General features: G+C 39.4%; 1 protein-coding gene across 1 annotated transcript; it reads right to left on the bottom strand.

The window, feature by feature from the left end:
- Positions 1-3: 3 nt before the first annotated feature.
- LOC145487319 (gamma-aminobutyric acid type B receptor subunit 2-like) lies at positions 4-15,903 on the bottom strand. Its single transcript, XM_081466075.1, has 15 exons — positions 15,526-15,903; positions 11,204-11,341; positions 9,846-10,016; positions 9,033-9,146; positions 8,193-8,258; positions 7,916-8,116; positions 7,564-7,779; positions 7,179-7,242; positions 6,114-6,194; positions 5,423-5,573; positions 5,002-5,137; positions 4,108-4,212; positions 3,170-3,292; positions 1,854-2,189; positions 4-1,377 (listed from the first exon to the last, which is right to left on the bottom strand). The coding sequence occupies exons 1-15, from the start codon at positions 15,802-15,804 to the stop codon at positions 1,189-1,191; spliced, it is 2,370 nt and encodes a 789-aa protein (XP_081322201.1). The 5' UTR covers positions 15,805-15,903; the 3' UTR covers positions 4-1,188.
- Between the last annotated feature and the right edge of the window lie 979 nt (positions 15,904-16,882).

A 16,882-nucleotide genomic window follows, 5' to 3' on the forward strand; every position in this document is an offset into this window, starting at 1 on the left:
GAGTTTTTTCCCCATCGATTTATGGCCCAAGCGCGAAGCGCGCGGGCCATAAATCGAAGGGGAAAAAACGAGGATCCGTTACTCACAGAACGGACCGAGAAAACGAGGTTAGTAAGATATTTATTATATCTCTACTGTGTGTCTGACGGGTTCGGAAACGATTTCTTTTCACCCGGAACGGCTTCAAATTTTTGATCCACCTCGAAAGCAAAACGAGTCAATTTGAAATCGTTGTTAAGTGACTCTTAAGTTGTTAGCAGGTTTTAATACACAATTTTAGAAGTAAAAGAAAGGTTTAAACTTTTACTTGCTAAAAAAGTTACAACACTTGGCGATAAATCACGAAACATTTTGGCAACAAAAACAGCTTTAAATTTTAGCGGGCCGCACAGTAGACTACGGACCGCTAAATTGACCAATCACAGCGCGCGTACTAACTGAGAGATACAATAATACGTGTTATGCCAATATCGGAAAAAATAGAGTTCTAAGCCGGTTATTCCCCGTATTTTAATGCTTGCGACTGAGGTTCGTAATACCTCGTACGTACAGTTAATGACAATTTCTCATTGAAAACAATAATAAAACTGAGAGTTTTCGTGCAGATTATTAAACCTGAACTTTGGCTTGCAGTGTTTGAACAACGGTGAGACTGAAATCGAAACTGATTGAAGACGGTTCAACATCAGTTGACAATAACTTTGTGTTTGTATTTAACAGGTTATGGGTAATGGATATCTGAAGAATATGCCTCCAAGAACTCAGATGAACGTCAGAATTTCACTGGCTTGTAGTTCTAAGGATCCTCTTTGTGGCAAAAGAGTTTTTTTTTTTGACCGGGTGCTGTACTAAATGTCTCGCTAATCTGCCAAACTTCTCGTGTTTTCGTCAGCGCGAAATTCTTTGTGGCGCAAAGATCGGAGAAAGATTCGTAACTCTTTCCAACTCATCCTTGCTAGAAGCCACAAGCCCGAAGTCTCCGTAGTTCGTGATCCTTCTTGATCTTATCTAATGTGAAACCAAGCTTGCTATTTCCTGGTTTATCATTTTCTTCCTTGGTAAAACGATAATGTAAAGGTATTCCTGTCTTCTCAAACAAATGATACTAAAGGAGTTCGCAAGTAAAAAATGATGAACCATGGCAACTTCCCTTCGCTTTTCGTTTGCTGCGTGCATCGACATTGATCTTCATATAAGAGTGGTATTAGCGCGTTGTTTCTCCTCTGGTTTTTGCTTAGGGTTGGATTTTGACTCACGAGTTTGTTCTGGTCGTAATTGTTGTCTCTCCTCTGTTCGTGTCTGTGGTGTTTGACTGTTCAAACCCGCTACAAAACGAGGTCTGCTTGTTCCAAGAGGGTCTGCCCTAACGTTTGAGATCTGTCAAGGAAAGAACTGATAATAAGCTGTTACTAGGAATTATTGCAGGGAAGGCTTTTCAAGTTAGAGAGATGATCTATCAGCTCACTAATATGGAGAATAAGAAGTCGCTTTTCACCACGGAATCATGATCGTGCGGAAGGCGGAAGGAACGCTGTCCTAAAGGAACTTGAGGCCTGAACAATGAGTATTACTGTCAAATAAAGAGAAGAAGCCTCTCAGAGCTTTGTGGATCTACAGTCCGACGCTTAAATCCGTTAACTGTACAATAAAGCAGCTATAAATAATGGCAGCCCCGCAACTTTGTTTTGATCGCCCAACAAAACTGTGTCGAAAGAGGTTTCTACAGAGTGAAATACCCTGTTTCAGGAAAAAAAACTACTACAACCCAGTCGAAGTTACTTCTTTATCTAGTGTGCATGGTCCTGCCCCCACCCTCCCAATAAAGGGCTAGTTAGGAAACGATTTGTAAATACCTTTGGAAAAGAGACAAGACAAAGCGTGATAGTAGTACAGAACACCACCAACACGGACAGAACAGCGAAAGTTACATCCGGGTGATAGTCAACCACGTTGACGACCGTCATGCCCAGCGCGCACGGAAACACCACGTTGTACACAGAGATGCCGATATGGCGCGAATCATTCAACGCGGCAAATGTCACATTCCTTGTTTCCCAGGCCATAAAAGCACCGAATGCTAGCATGAGACCTTTGTAGGCGTAGATAACGCTGAGCCACACACTGGGATGTGCAGACGTGCAGTCGATATAATAAGGCTTGTACTGTGTGTCTGTGGATGAACTGTATTCCTGAAAAGACAATTGAGGAAGCACGCTAGTCTTTCACCCGCATCAAATTTTGCTGGTTTTGAAAACTCCCTTTGGCGTGGTGAAGGGGTATATTAGATAGTGCTCTAGAGAAAAGCTACAAACGAGGTTTAGAAAATCTTCGGCAGTCCAGTTCTTCCGCGCGTAGCGTGGGTGTTTTTTTGTGGAGAATGAAAAAGCTTGTTGAGCTGTTTACATTGGCTGTCAACGTGAGCAAAATCCGTGTCACTGTATTGGCTATTTCTAGACCCTCCTGGGATTTCCGAAACCACGAGTGCCCTAACAATAACTTGAGAGGGATTACCATGGAAATAAGACGTATATGGGAGTGAACCCTCTTACTCCTCATCGTTTGCTCTGAAGAGTCATTAATCTTTCCAAAATTGTTGCTTTTTATATGTGTAAGTTATAAAGTGTGCGAATAGGGGAGGAATTTGATAAAATAATGAATGAAAGCAATGTCCTATTCGTTTAGCCATAGTACTCGTCATGTGCCGTTGACAGCCTCTGCTTTGATAGTTACAGAATAGTTGTAAAATAGTCTATACTGATATTGCCAGATCTCGACAGATGAGAAATCGCGTTTAGCTCAATTCGCAATCCTCCGTAGGAAAACAAGATGGCGACTGGCACATTTACCCATAATTTGTAGCGCACGAAAACGTTAACAACGCTCAAAAAGCTGTACCGAAAAGTTTTAAAACCTTCAAACCTAGCATACACAGTATCTCAGCACAGCACAGCGACAAATATTGCAAAAAATATATGGCTTTCCTTGTTCTTTTCTGGACTGTTTAAGGTTCGCAAGGTATTGTGGTAAAATGTACAGCTTTTTTCCGACGGAAGATTCAGCGTTCAGTCTAAAGGTATTTCAAGATAAGCTACTGTTTGTTGCTGTCTTCAGTAGTGTCTGTTTGAGGTGAGCGTGAAAATCGATTCAAAGGCATCTCAGTTTTACAGACCTCTCGTTCAGAGTAGTGTTTGCTGGCATAAAGTGGATCGATAATCTCCCAGACCATTAGAATAAGAAGGTCGATAGATACGAATAATCCAAGCATGGCAAACAACTGGTAGTCACTGATGACCTGCAGGGAACAAAATGACAACAAAATCAGCAATTATCAGACATGAATTGCGTCCTGTGGTTTCCATACAGTGTAAAGGAGTTACATCACGGTTTTCGCATTTTGAAAAGTTTAGCCTAAATTTTTCAAGTTCGTTGTTTGCAATTCGTGTTAATCTTCTCCATCCTTAACTATCCTTGTTCCTTTATGGTTTATTATTATCTCTTTGGTGTTTTTCTATCTTAGTAAACTACTATTTTCAGGTTTCTTTTAATTTAAAGATATTTTGTACGTGGCCAAAATGACTTAAAATACCGTGGGTGCACAATACTTTAACCGTGGTTATACTATGAAAATTAACTAAGTTGCTAGAGAACTCACCTATATGCGTGAAATAGAATTAAGTTTTGCTGCAACCTCGTTAAGGCCCAGGGATTGGGAACGGGGTGCGGAGGGAGTTGGGGGGGGGGGGGGGGACGGGGTGTCTCTTCCAAATTTCAAAGTCCAAAAACCCTGGTAACGAGGTTAGTTTTTCTACTCGCAATAGGCCCTTTGCACGATCCGGTCCGGTCAAGTTCCGCAGTGGGACTTCCAAAACAAAGGCAGGTCCAGGTGGACTGGTACATTGTTTTGGAAGTACCACTGTGCAACTTGCTCACCAGCATGTGTGATTTTGTACCATGTGACCGGATCGTGCAAAGGGCCTATGAGCGCGGCAAAGATGCAACGAACTTTCTAAGGTTGCTTTGTCAATGCCGCTGACAGGTACAGAGAAAGCGTGCCCAAGACCTTACCTTACTGTAACTACACCAGTTCTGTGCGATTCTTGTACTTACCGTTTTCTTTGTACGATTGAGAAATATTTTGTGAACCCTCCAGGTCTTAAGGAACATGCCACCAAACCCTAACGTGAATCCAAAGCAAGCCACCCAGGTAGAAAACTGAACAACAAGAGGAAATTAAAAAAGTCAAGAAAGCGTATTAAGGTGAAGTCTGCATACGAGCTAAGCGGCTCGTCAGGCCGGAGCTTATCCCGGTTTCTTTAGCATGAAGCGATTAGGAGTATTTCTACTCCCCCCTGGATGGGATGCTTGTCCATCGCAGGGTTACCCCCCAGCATTAATATCGCCGGTACCTATTTATACATCTGGGTGCATGGAGAGGGGCACTGTGAGACTAAAGTGTCTTGCCCAAGAACACAACAAAATAGCCCTAGCCAGGGCTCGAACCCGGACCGCTCGATCCGGAGACGAGTGCTCTAACCATGGGGCCATCTAGTTGAGCTTTGAGACCTTTAACTTATCTTTCATAGAGCGGTTTCACTTGAATGTCGAAACGTAACTGAATAGTTTTGCCTTACTATACTACACTATTGGCTTAAAAATCTCATGCATGCCACTTTTAATCCAATCAAAAGTGAGATTAAAACCAATCGTGTCTCATATCATTCGTACACTTTTTCCCGCGCTTTTCGTCAGCTACATACATTTTCTTTGAGTGTTGATTGGTTCACTGGATTGTCTGTGTCCTTTATGATTGGCCAGAGTGATTTCTTTGGTTTCAGTTTTACAACACTTAATTGAAAACCGCCCTAACTCAAGCACGTTTGCAATTGGATTTCAGAAATAGATTTCTTGAGAAAACAAAACTAAAACATTCTTTTGTCTATTGTCTTTTGTCGTGTAGAAACTGATATTGAGAATAAGAGGCTCAATTTTAAAGCTACTCACCCTGCAGCGTAAAATTGCTTCAACGTCAGCGCTTACAAAGTTACCGTCAATGCCGAGCAGAATCCCGGCGATGTAAATAAGAATCGCACCAACCACAATCACGTTATTCATACGAGGACTTGATAATTTGATATACCTGCAAACCCGTATGAAATACGTTACTTCATTATATTTCACCGCACGATTCAGTTCGTTAACAAATATTTTTTAGAAGCCCTCGAAAACTCTACTGCTTTACTTCCTTCCTTCATAGAAACCAAATGATCGGTTTCTCCGAAAGCGAAAACATACTAATTAACACTTTATATATTTAGAAGTCTTAAAAAAGGTGCGCGTGTATTGTAACTATTTTTGTGTGTTTTTGGCACCTGCTGTCAGTCATTATTTTCTGTACGCTTTACGGACCTAACTTAAGCCTTACCTATGATTACGGTGGCTGATGTTGAATGCCAAGAAAGCTACGGCCATTATGATTCCCAGGACTTCCGCCGCACAAAAGAAAGCGAACAAACCAATGGAAACTGTCAACAGTTTGTCGACTGTAGTCACTTGATCCACTGGAACACTACCGCCTGCGAACGAATGTGAGGTGATAATTCCACTTTGAATCGACTTGCCAAGCATAGTTAGAAATGCTTGTAACTAAGTAGGAGTTGGTAGTCTGTTCAGGAAATGCCGTTCCTGTTGAAGTGCTCATTGAACAGAAATTCTTTTATGTCTGTAGCCACACGAATCTAAGACCCCGTCTACATTACGCTGGAGAATATCTGAAAACCCAACAATCATCGGCCATATTGGATTTGTGTTTAAGGAAAACTCGGGCAGGGAGATCACGTGATCATTGTAATGTCATCATTTTCGAAAAGCTCCGTTTTTAAAATGTTTTCCGTCCACGTTATCGAAAAGCTCAAGTTTTCAACTTCCTCCGGTTTGAAGAGCGTTTTCGAAAAGCTTCGTTTTCGTGACGGATTAGTGTAGACGGTTGGCCTAACCGTAGAAAGAAAGTTGCGTTTTCAAATTTCTCCGGCGTAGTGGGACGGGGCTCAAATTGTTAACCCATCAGCTGTATTGACTGTTTAACAGTGCACCCAAGTTAATTACACGCGACTCACCTTCCCAAACGAACTTCGAGGATTCAAGAACAAGCTTATTTGTTAACACTGTGTAGTTCCCCAGCATTTTTGTTTCTTGGTCTGAAGTAAAACCAATGACACACATAATTAGTATTGGTGCTTTTCGGACCCGTGACATGGCTTACAAAACATATATATTCAAAATCACTTAAATTCATCTTTTGTTTAATTTTGAGGTCAAAGAGGCGATGGTCTTTTTCATCTGAACCTAATTATAGAGCGGTTTTTATTTCAGTACGTGTCGAAAAGTAACTGGTTTAACATCACTACGCAACACGATTGGGTTAGAGCGTTTTTTAATTGAGTGTCGTAAAACCAAGACCAACCCATTTACTTACCAATTAGACCCGCTTTTCAGGCAATCTTAAACCATAGTAAAACCAAAACCAAAACCAAAGTAATTACACTAAATTGAAAACCGCTCTAAAAGAATTCCGGCCACTTCTTCATCCAATCAGAGGTAAAACCAAAACCACTGGTGACTCATTTTCACAGTTTTCCCGCGCTTTCGCGTCAGCTACATGTATTGACTTAGAGTTTTGATTGGTTTTCACTGTATTGTCTGTGCCCTTTGTGATTGGTAAGAGTAATTACTTTAGTTTTGGTTTTGCCGAACTCAATTGAAAACCGCTTTTTTTGGATGTCTTGTAGAGCGGTTTTCAGTTGAATGCCGTAAAACCAAAACCAAACCAGTTACTTACTCAATTAGACTACTCGGCCAATCTCAAACAGTGGTAAAACCAGAAACAAAGCCAAAATAACTGGTTGATTATTTTCGACACTCAAATGAGAACCGCTCCAAAAAACAAAACAAGAGCAAGATTAACAACTAGTACTACAAAATAAGGCAACGGTCACAAAAGTATTTTTGAGGAAAAAAGTTAATTCATCTAGAATAGCACACATAAGAAATGTTGTTATCGAGGTCTCTGTGATTTCATTACAAATGCTCCCCCAGGCCTACTGCCGAGGAATTCATGAACTATAATGAAGCAGTTTTGCATTTTTTGCCGGCATTTCAAAGGAACACTACAGTGTTCTCACCTTGCATTTGGCCAACTGTTATCACTCCTTTTCTCTCTCCTTGTTTGTTAAAGTATACGCGACCCTGTAATTTGGTAGAAAACTAGTTATCTCCTTCAGGTTCTGTATGACTAGCTAAACCTAGGCATGTTTTGCTGACGTTGAAACATCAATCACCAACACAGGAGGTAAGGGGACTACCCAAAACAGGACTACCCACCCCACCCTGACCATCACAGTACACTAACTTCTAGGCTCACACCGTTGTAGTGCAAATAAAAAATAATGATAGAGAAGCATTGCAAAAAGAAGCCCTTCAGGTTTGCGTTTTATTTTTTGTTTCTATTTTTTTACGGGAAATACAGCCTGGGACGAGGCTGCAGGTTGCCTTGACAACCGCTCTCACCGAAAATCCAAGAAATGTGACTTCTGACAATGAGTTTTTGAACAACTGTGCCATCTCCGAGTCGTCGTAAGTAAAATTCGCCAAGCTTTTATTTTTCCTGGCGAGGACTTCTTCTGACTTGTTCAGAGCTAGAGCCATGGCGATAACGGCATCGTATGCAAAACCTGAATAAAATCCAAGCTCTTCAACTTTGTCCTTCCATTTGAGATAGGTTTTCTAAGAAATAACATAAAAGCTACTTGTCAGTCTTCTTTTTCTAGTGCTTTCCTCGTAGTATTAGAAACATGTTTTCACCAAGTTTTCAACAAGTTTTCACCAAGTCTTAATTTTTTGGTCTTCTGATACCCCTTACCTCGCCTCCTATTATGTCCGGTGAGCTGGGCCCGACTTTCAGGAACTCCGTGCTGATGTAATTACCGAAGGCTTCGATCACGTGCTTCGTCTTGCAGTTGAGCTTAGACGCATGAACAGCGTGCTTGTCCCACCAGCGGGGTTGGTACCAGTCTATCAACAGCCAGACGTACTTCTTCCCATAAAAGCCTTGCTTGTAAGCCTGGAAACGACGGAACAAAAACGCTGTGAGAACTGCGATTATAAGGGCTTTGATTTCGGTACTAAGTGGCAAATACCTGACAGAAAACCTCTACAGCCTTTTCCTCTGAGAAAAGTCCAACAATTACTCGAGCATCTCTATCCTGAAAATAGGTAAAAAAAAAAAAAAAAAAAATGCGACATCAAGGCTTATCATGGAATAAATGTTGATAAAATATATTTTTTTGCCACAACAACTAACGACCATACCATTAAGTATTTCCCCAGTCCATTTTGACTGTATTACGTTAAATAAAGCATTCTGTTCTATTCTATTGCTTGAAGGTAGCATATATAGTGTGGTTGAGTGAGATGTTTCTAGATCTTTATGATTACGTAGTTTTACCCTTATGCAAGTTCCTGAAGATTAGATGTGCTGGATCTAATCTACCTTAAAAAGGAAAAAAAACTACTTGGATTACAGCTGCACATGCAAGCTCGTTCCCAGGACCTTTCCTTCAACAGTTGGGAGACCAGGCAAGGGAAAGAGCTGGGAATGAGGGGACTGCTGCGCATGTCGATTTGCACTTTTGTTTCTGGTCGCACACTCTACCTATGCACTCTACCTATGCATTGGTAATTGATTCCCTGAGGATTATACACATGAAGTGTATTAGAATTTACACGTGTTCCACCCCATTACTCTACTCGAGGCCGCGAAAGCGACGAGTTTGGCGACCCACCCAACCGGTAAGTTGGGCTTGATCTAGCTGTTCGCTTCTATTTTCGCCTGGTCTTGAACTTGTCCCTTGCCAGAGTGATTCCCCATAACATATTATCATGCTGCGAATAACAATACCCAGGGTAGAATATTTCGCTATTTACTTCGTCTCTCACAAAGTTAAATTTATTATCATTAACCGCCGGGCGCTTCCTACCTTCAGTATTTTGATTGGAGATTCATGAATTTCTTCCTTACTGTCACCAAGTAATTCCTGAGCCACGATTGTAATGTTGTTGTATTCAAGGAGTTTTGTCAGACTCGCCAAAGCCTGTGAAGTAGTTACGCATAGATGAAATAAATTATTGTCGCAAAATAACTTGTCTATGTTATCTACGTCATCACAACGCATAACGTCTACGTCACATCAAGTTTTATCACATAACGTTACATCACAGTACGTAACGTTGCATAACGTCAAGTCACATAATTACACACCGCATCTATCACATCACATCACATCACGTCACGTTACGTCACATCACATCACTACATCATATCACATCACATCACGTCACGTCACGTCACATCACATCACAACACATCACATCACATCACAACACAACACAACACGTTACATAACGTCCTATTACATCATATTACATTACGTTATATCATGCCATATACGATACATTATTCCACATCACCTATAGTAAATCTTCCTGAAGATACTCAAAGAGTTCAATCAAAGTTTTGCATGAAAATGTGTGAACAAGTAACAAACAACTAGTTAACCACAGTTACTTGTCCGTAAATAAGTATCATTTATAGGCCAGTTGAGGTTGTCCTTTCTCATTTTTGTGCGCTAATTTTATTTGTATTTTTTGTTCTGGAAATCTACTTGTACGTCGAGACCAGTGTATGGTTCCTTCTTTATTTTCAGTAACTAACTTCTTTACAATTGATTAACCATCTCGAAAACAAATTAGACACCTTACTCTTAAAAAGCGTGAAAAGCGGTTTTTCTTACAGCTTCGTAGTAAGGCTCCCTTTCCGTTACTATGGCAATCCGGTTCCATTTAAAATACTTCAGCACAGCTACGCGACCGTGATTGTGGCCCTCCTCTGGAGGTACAGTTCTGAAGAAAAGTGGATATTTTTCTTTGTCCGATAAATAAAAGGAGGATGCACCGTAGCTGACCTGCAGAGGACGAACAAGAGGACCATTAAAAACACGAGGCATTTTTTTTTCAGACTAAGTCCTCGTCCACAGCACGCCGGAGAAATTTGAAAACGGTGTTTTCGCTCTGAGACGCTTCAAATGTTCTTCGTCCACACTACGCCGGAGATTTGAAAACAAACAGTGTTTCCACTCTGAAAACACAACAAATGCTTTCCGCCTACACTATTTTGGAGTTTTGTTTGAGAAAAACTGGGAAAGAGAAATGGCTTGAATATGGTGACTTCATCGTTTGCGAAAAGCTCCGCTTTCAAATTGTTTTCAACGTTAAGCCGGCGTTTTCAAATTCCTCGGGTTTGAAGAACGTTTTCGGAAAGCTCCGTTTTCGTGACGGATTTATAGTGTGGACGGTGGCTTAACTGTAGAAATAAAGCTGCGTTTTCAAATTTCTCCGGCGTAGTGTGTACAACGGAAAACCAACTATAAAATTTACATTATAATGTGTTCAAAGTTTTGTCTTGTGGCTTTAATATCACCACACAAAAACCTGTCTTGAATTGACACCCACATTTTTTGCCTAGCATTTCAGACGCCTTTGACAATTTTTGATTTGTGCCTCAGACCGTCTGGTACCCAAATTTGGATTTTTTAGAATTGCGTTAATGGTACTTTTGACGCCCCAGCAAAGCTCTGAGCGGATTCGTTCGGGGCACGACAAGCCCTTAAAAACAATGATGCATTTTTTTGTGTGTTTTTTGTAGACTACGCACCCGGAAATGTTTATGCACAGGAAGAGCAACTGAATTTGCATTGTGAATTCAATATGGTCTTTCCTGTGGCTTATCAATGCCGGCACAAAATGCTCTCTATAATGAATATTTCTATTTCATATGTCTATTTTAATCTATGCCTACTTTTGTAGAACAGTTTTCAGTTTTTGTGGCTCAAATTAGTCTTTTTGCTAGTTTATAGCTTTTTCACGATATTTTCAACGCGCATTTGATCATCTAAGTGAGTTTGATCATCATTTGCGCTATATAAACTTCAAATGTTATTATTATCATTATTATTGTTATTATTACAAAGAGCTTTCGAGTTAAGAGGGACAAGTTTCGCGTGCTCATTCAACGCTCTACCGTCTCTGGCACACAAGATAAACTCTCGACTGCTGATTGGTTACAAGCCTTTTGACTGACACACGTATGTACCTGTATTAGGTTCATGAGGTGAGAGCACTCGGCAATAGGCCTGGTAGCGGCACTGCATATTCCCCCAAGGAGCATGATCTTGGTCGGCGGTTCATTAACGTGTTGGAACAGAGCCTGTACTCCATGACCTAACTGACACTGCAAAAAAAAAAAAAAAAATGAAAAAAAAAAAAAATGAAAAGACACAGAGAGGAAACTAATATGAATTTTCCACTTCAAAAATAACAGCTCATATGCGCTTGAAAATTTTGTTGTTTAACGCTCCCAACATCGCAGTTAGCCAATCAGAAGCCGTGTCTACTGTCCTGGTATCTTAAGATATCAAGTCACTGACCTGACGTGGCTAGAATTTGTTTATTTATTTATTATTTAGTTTAACCGTCTGTCTTTTATAACAATTTTACACAATGTATCAATGCATGGCCTTAGGCGTTGGAGCTGGGGGGTGGGGGTGGTGGGCGAGGGGAGCTGTGATTTTTCGGAAACTGAATGCTAATGATTCGGGCAACGACACTTGAGAGAAAACATTACAAAATAATGCCGTTTGCGTGGTTTCTAAAACTGGTAAATGAGGTTTCTAGTTAGTTACTTTTTTTTAGAATTTTTTCTTTGAATAAGTTTTAGATTTCACTCGGATTGAGACTGTTGATAGAGTCTGATTGATTGATTATGTTAGCTTTGAATAGAACTATTTTTGGAATTATAGCAGTTTCATTAGATGTGGAAATTGTGAACATTTTTGTTTTTCATGCAATTTGAGTACGTTTGCATCCCGATTTCGAGAATCTCGCACTCGGGCATTACGCAAATTTTTCGGACAAGAAAGTCACAGCCCCCCAAGTCCGAAAGTGCCCTTAAGCCAATGTGTACTTATCACTACTCACGATGACTTCGATAGTGTTGATCCTAGCAGTATGCAGGACACCTGTCATATATGAACTGAGTTAAATGACCTTGTTCTCCATGAGTTCTTGTAGCTCAGTGGATAGAGCGCCCGCCCGGTGTTCGGGAGGTCATGGGTTCAATTCCTGTCGGAGACTCAGAATTTTTCTTTGTCCCATGCTCGTGTCATGTTGATTAATTCACCTTCACATTTCATTACCGAGCTTAAAATTCGCCATCTTTATTAACTTGTCACTACTCACGATGACTTCGATAGTGTTGATCCTAGCAGTATGCAGGACACCTGCCATATATGAACTCAGTTAAATGACCTTGTTCTCCATGAGTTCTCGTAGCTCAGTGGATAGAGCGCCCGCCCGGTGTTCGGGAGGTCATGGGTTCAATTACTGTCGGGGACTCAGAATTTTTCTTTGTCCCATGCTCGTGTCATGTTGATTAATTCACCTTCACATTTCATTACCGAGCTTCAAAATTCACCATCTTTATTGACTTATCAATGTGTACTTATTATGGTCACTTGGCCAAATTTGGGTACGGAAAATACGTAATCGTTCCTTTTTGGCACACTTCGGCGGGATATCAGGCTTGGCTGGTCGGCTCGCCTTGGGTATCTTGGCTTGACTACGTCTCGCCAAAATACCGAACCATTGCTCGACCAAGCTCGCCTATAAAATACCACCAAGGCGTATCCAAAAAAAGGTACGATCAGGTATAGTTAGCAAGCTTTGAAGGGTAGTGTTTGGATGAGGACTGACCAAGTTACAAGTCAATTTAAAGCAAAATGATCGGCAAAATCTGACATTATGATAGCTTACTTTTAAATGTGTTCATTCAAATAACACACAGCAATTCAGCCCCAGAGAGAATTATGATTGTTCATGTGTTTCGAGTTTTCGAATATTTGATAAGATCATTCCGTAACTTCATAAATGTTGAGAACGCTTTCTTAAATTTTCCACTGGTAATGAAAATCACCGAAAGTCTTCCAGATATGCAATATGCGACATTGACATGCAGTCAATGACTAATTGTTGTCCGTGAGAAAAACCCCGAGAGACGGCAATATATGTTGTTGTGGTATGCAGTTAATGAATCAAAATTTGGCCACAAGTATATATCATGTCACTGTTGTTGATAGCGTGAGGTTTACAATTTTCCTTATTTCTCTTTTCCCTTTAATCTGATTTAAAAGAATATCAACCACAAAAACAGTGGTTTGAAAATTACAAATGCTATCTTTGTTAAAACCTTGTCTTCCCTTGGAACCGTTCTTCGTAACGATTGAAAAATCCTTTATTTCGAGGGGAGATGTCACCAGAAGAACCCATTGATGAGGATCGTCTTTATCTCGTTTAGAGGGTGACATATCTGATTTAACACTCTCAAACTCATTAATAGTTCATCAAGTTTAAACAAAGGAAATCAAGATCGTGACGGTGTTTGGATATCTGATCTTAATTAGCATAGATTTTTTTCAATTTTTATTCTCCGTTTTCTCCTTAATTTTAGTTTCGATTGAGAAGATATATCAAACACTCAAGACAGTGTTTGACCACATTTCCAAACACCTCGAAGTTCGTCAAAAATACTCCGCTACGCGTCGTATTTTCAACTCTCTTTTCGGTGTTTGGAAATGTGGTCAAACACTGTCTTTCGTGTTTGATGTATTACATAAATTATAAGAATATTACCAATCCTCATTCGGTGAGAACAGATTAATTATTAACAATTTAAAAGCCAATTATACATGAACTATTTAAAAGTCTACTTTTACGTTAACGCTTTAATATACCTTTACGTTCTGTACAAAGTAGTCAATAGTATAGTATTATTTTTATAGTATTATGTCTTTTATTGAGAGTCAGCCTCTGCCTCAAAAACCCAAATGACTGAAAATACAACAAAGGTTGTTGATGTACGTGTCAACTTCATTTTAGAAGCTTACTCCATTTACATTTGGAAGGAACTTAATATAATTAGCAACTGGAACACCTTTATTTTCTTCAAAACCGAGAGAATGGAAAGTGCATGAACATATAGTGCTCGTGTAGAGAGACGCTTTGGGGAAGAATTATTTGACCCAAAATAAGGTTTAGTCACGGTAATTAGACAGAAAAAAAAAACTCCAAAAAGGCTTCAGTATATATTCACTACCAAAATCATTTAAATAGATGGGGTTTGAATTAGGTGAAGGAAAGAACGAGTAAAAAAATATGTAGAGGGACTTACTCTTTATTATCACAGTTGGATCAGCGTCACGTTCGGTTGAAAAAAAGCCGCATTTTGACTATTTCAAGGTCATTAAATATAGAAAACGGATCGCCATCCAGACAAAAGAAAAAAGATAAGCTGAGCTTAGCCGTTCATGTATGGCGTCAAAACGTAAAAGCAGTGTGCTTGAGGCTTAATATAAATGGGTTGATTGAAGTGCTAGTCAAAACAAAAACAAAAAAAGATACGAAAAACTCCCTAATTAACCTTTCTTTTAGCCAGTTTTATATTTGACTCTTAACTGGTGCTTTCGATTAGTTGCTAGATCGGCATATTAATTAATCAATTCTCCTTACGGGTTGTTATCTAATCTCTTGATCTTCATGCGGAGAATTTGTTTGTAAATCAAAGCAACACTTTCTAGTTGATCATTTTGCTTGTTCTCTTAATCAATTCTTTTTCTAGAAAATTCTTGAAGTATTAAGAAGAAATTTGTAGTCTGTCCATTTTGGAACGCGAGAACACAATTACGTGTTTCTTTGTTGACTTATCACCTTAGTTCTGTTTCATCTATGGCAGCGAATTAAGCTGAGTTCAATTTCCCGATACACGCTACCAATTTACTAAACACTTCAGACTTTTGGGCACCGGTCAGGTGAGCTTAATAGGCAACAAAAAATTGTGTTTGACTATCGAGGCTTGAATTCTGAAAGTTTATTTTAAGCAGTTGTTTGATATAACGTGCATAATTCATAAAGCTTCAATAATGAGCTGAGCTGAGAAGCAGGAATATATCAAAAAGACAAAACAAAACAAAACAACAAAATACTGTTTTGCTACAAAATAAAGGAAATTATTAATCAGACATTAAAAAATATTTGGCATCCTCTAAAACGAAATACATTTATCTGTCAGGGATTTCGGGATGAGAAGAGTAAAGCAGAGCAGTTATTTATTTGGAAGTTCAAGGTTCTTGCATGCAAGCTAGAAATTAAAGTGTTAAAATAACAATGTTCTTTGAAGCTAAACAGTCAAGCATAATCCACGCCCATTTCAGTTTTACTCGTCGAGCCGTTCACGAAGCTCTGGACAAAGGGGGAAACTGCTGCCAAGTACATAGAACTGGGGTGAAAAATAAACTTGGTGCTTTTACCTAGCAACGTTTAGCTTAATTAAGGTTTACAAAATGCGATAAGACTTACACTCACCTTGGTATCACGCCATTCTATGGCTAATTCATAGCCAGGAAGAAGCTGTGATCGCTTATTTATGAATCGAATGGCTTCATTTACGGTCTTAACGATGCCTGAAGAGTTTTGAAAGGTCGTCACTGCTCCCGAAGCGTACAGTCCACCTATTGTTAATAGCTCCCTCCTGTTATTTGCAAGCCCTTGACTCGTAGTGTACAAAGAGCACAAATACACGACCAGCTTTAAAAATACCCAGAAGGACATCTTCGAACTCGCGGAGAATGGCTCCCTCGACATCGGGAAGTAACATACGAATAAGGTCAAAACTGAGACGAAATCTTTATCAACAGATCTGTGAAGAGAGTTTAAAGAAGCGACAAAATGTCGTAAGGATTAGTAAAGGGGCTGAATTTGAATAAAATGCCAAGCAACTCGAAACGCTTAATTAATTGTTTGAATTTGTCAATAAAAGACAGGTGCAGCCTCTTGTTCAATTAAAAATCCGCAAGTCCATCAGTAAGACGTAAATGCTAATGAAAGGTAATAGAACGTTGCTCTGCTAATCTTTTCGGTAATTACAAATAGAAAAAAAAATTCACGCGGCGAAGCATATTAAAATGACAACTAATCTAAGAATAACGTAGACCTTTCTACAAATATCCGGATAGTTTTGGTGATATTGAGAAGTTTCCGAGATATTCAGTAAAACGTTACGAAATTTAAAAAATTTTGAGGATATTTCAAGATGGATATTTCTTGCTTTTTCTGGCCTACCCTCTGTATTCCTCGCTATTTTCTCCAAACAATATATATTAGGTTCTATACCACAAACAATCCAGTCCAGGGATTTCCCACTCGAAAAATGTATTCCACTAACAGCGCTAAAGCAGAAATTTTCCAAAATGGCGGATGCTGGTAACATCGAAGCGCTTGAATCTTCCTCCTCAACTCCTTCTACTGTAAGAAAGTTTTGAAAATTTTGGCCAAAGGGTTTCAAAATCGGTTTATTTTTAAGACAAGTAAAAGAGATATTTAGAGGATTTTTCAATATATTCAGAAAATTATTACGATTTTTAGAAAATGTTTTGAGAATCTCCAGAAAGGTGATAGTATTTTTATGCGATTTTACGCGATATTTGTGAAATGCTTAGGATGTACGTTAGTTCATTCGACGACTTTTTGGTTGACCGTCGTCAAGCGAAAACATGACAATTTTAAAGTGCTTTTAATGCTCATATTAATTTTTCGCAAATATTCACACACTTGGCTCTACATTAATGAAGACAACCAAACATAATTCAGTTACTTGTTCGTTTGATAACAAAGCGATAGAACGTCAAATCGGTTGGCGAATTTTAACGAACTCAAGAAATTC

This window comes from Orbicella franksi, chromosome 5 (genome assembly GCF_964199315.1).
Source record: "Orbicella franksi chromosome 5, jaOrbFran1.1, whole genome shotgun sequence".
Taxonomy (NCBI): domain Eukaryota; kingdom Metazoa; phylum Cnidaria; class Anthozoa; order Scleractinia; family Merulinidae; genus Orbicella; species Orbicella franksi.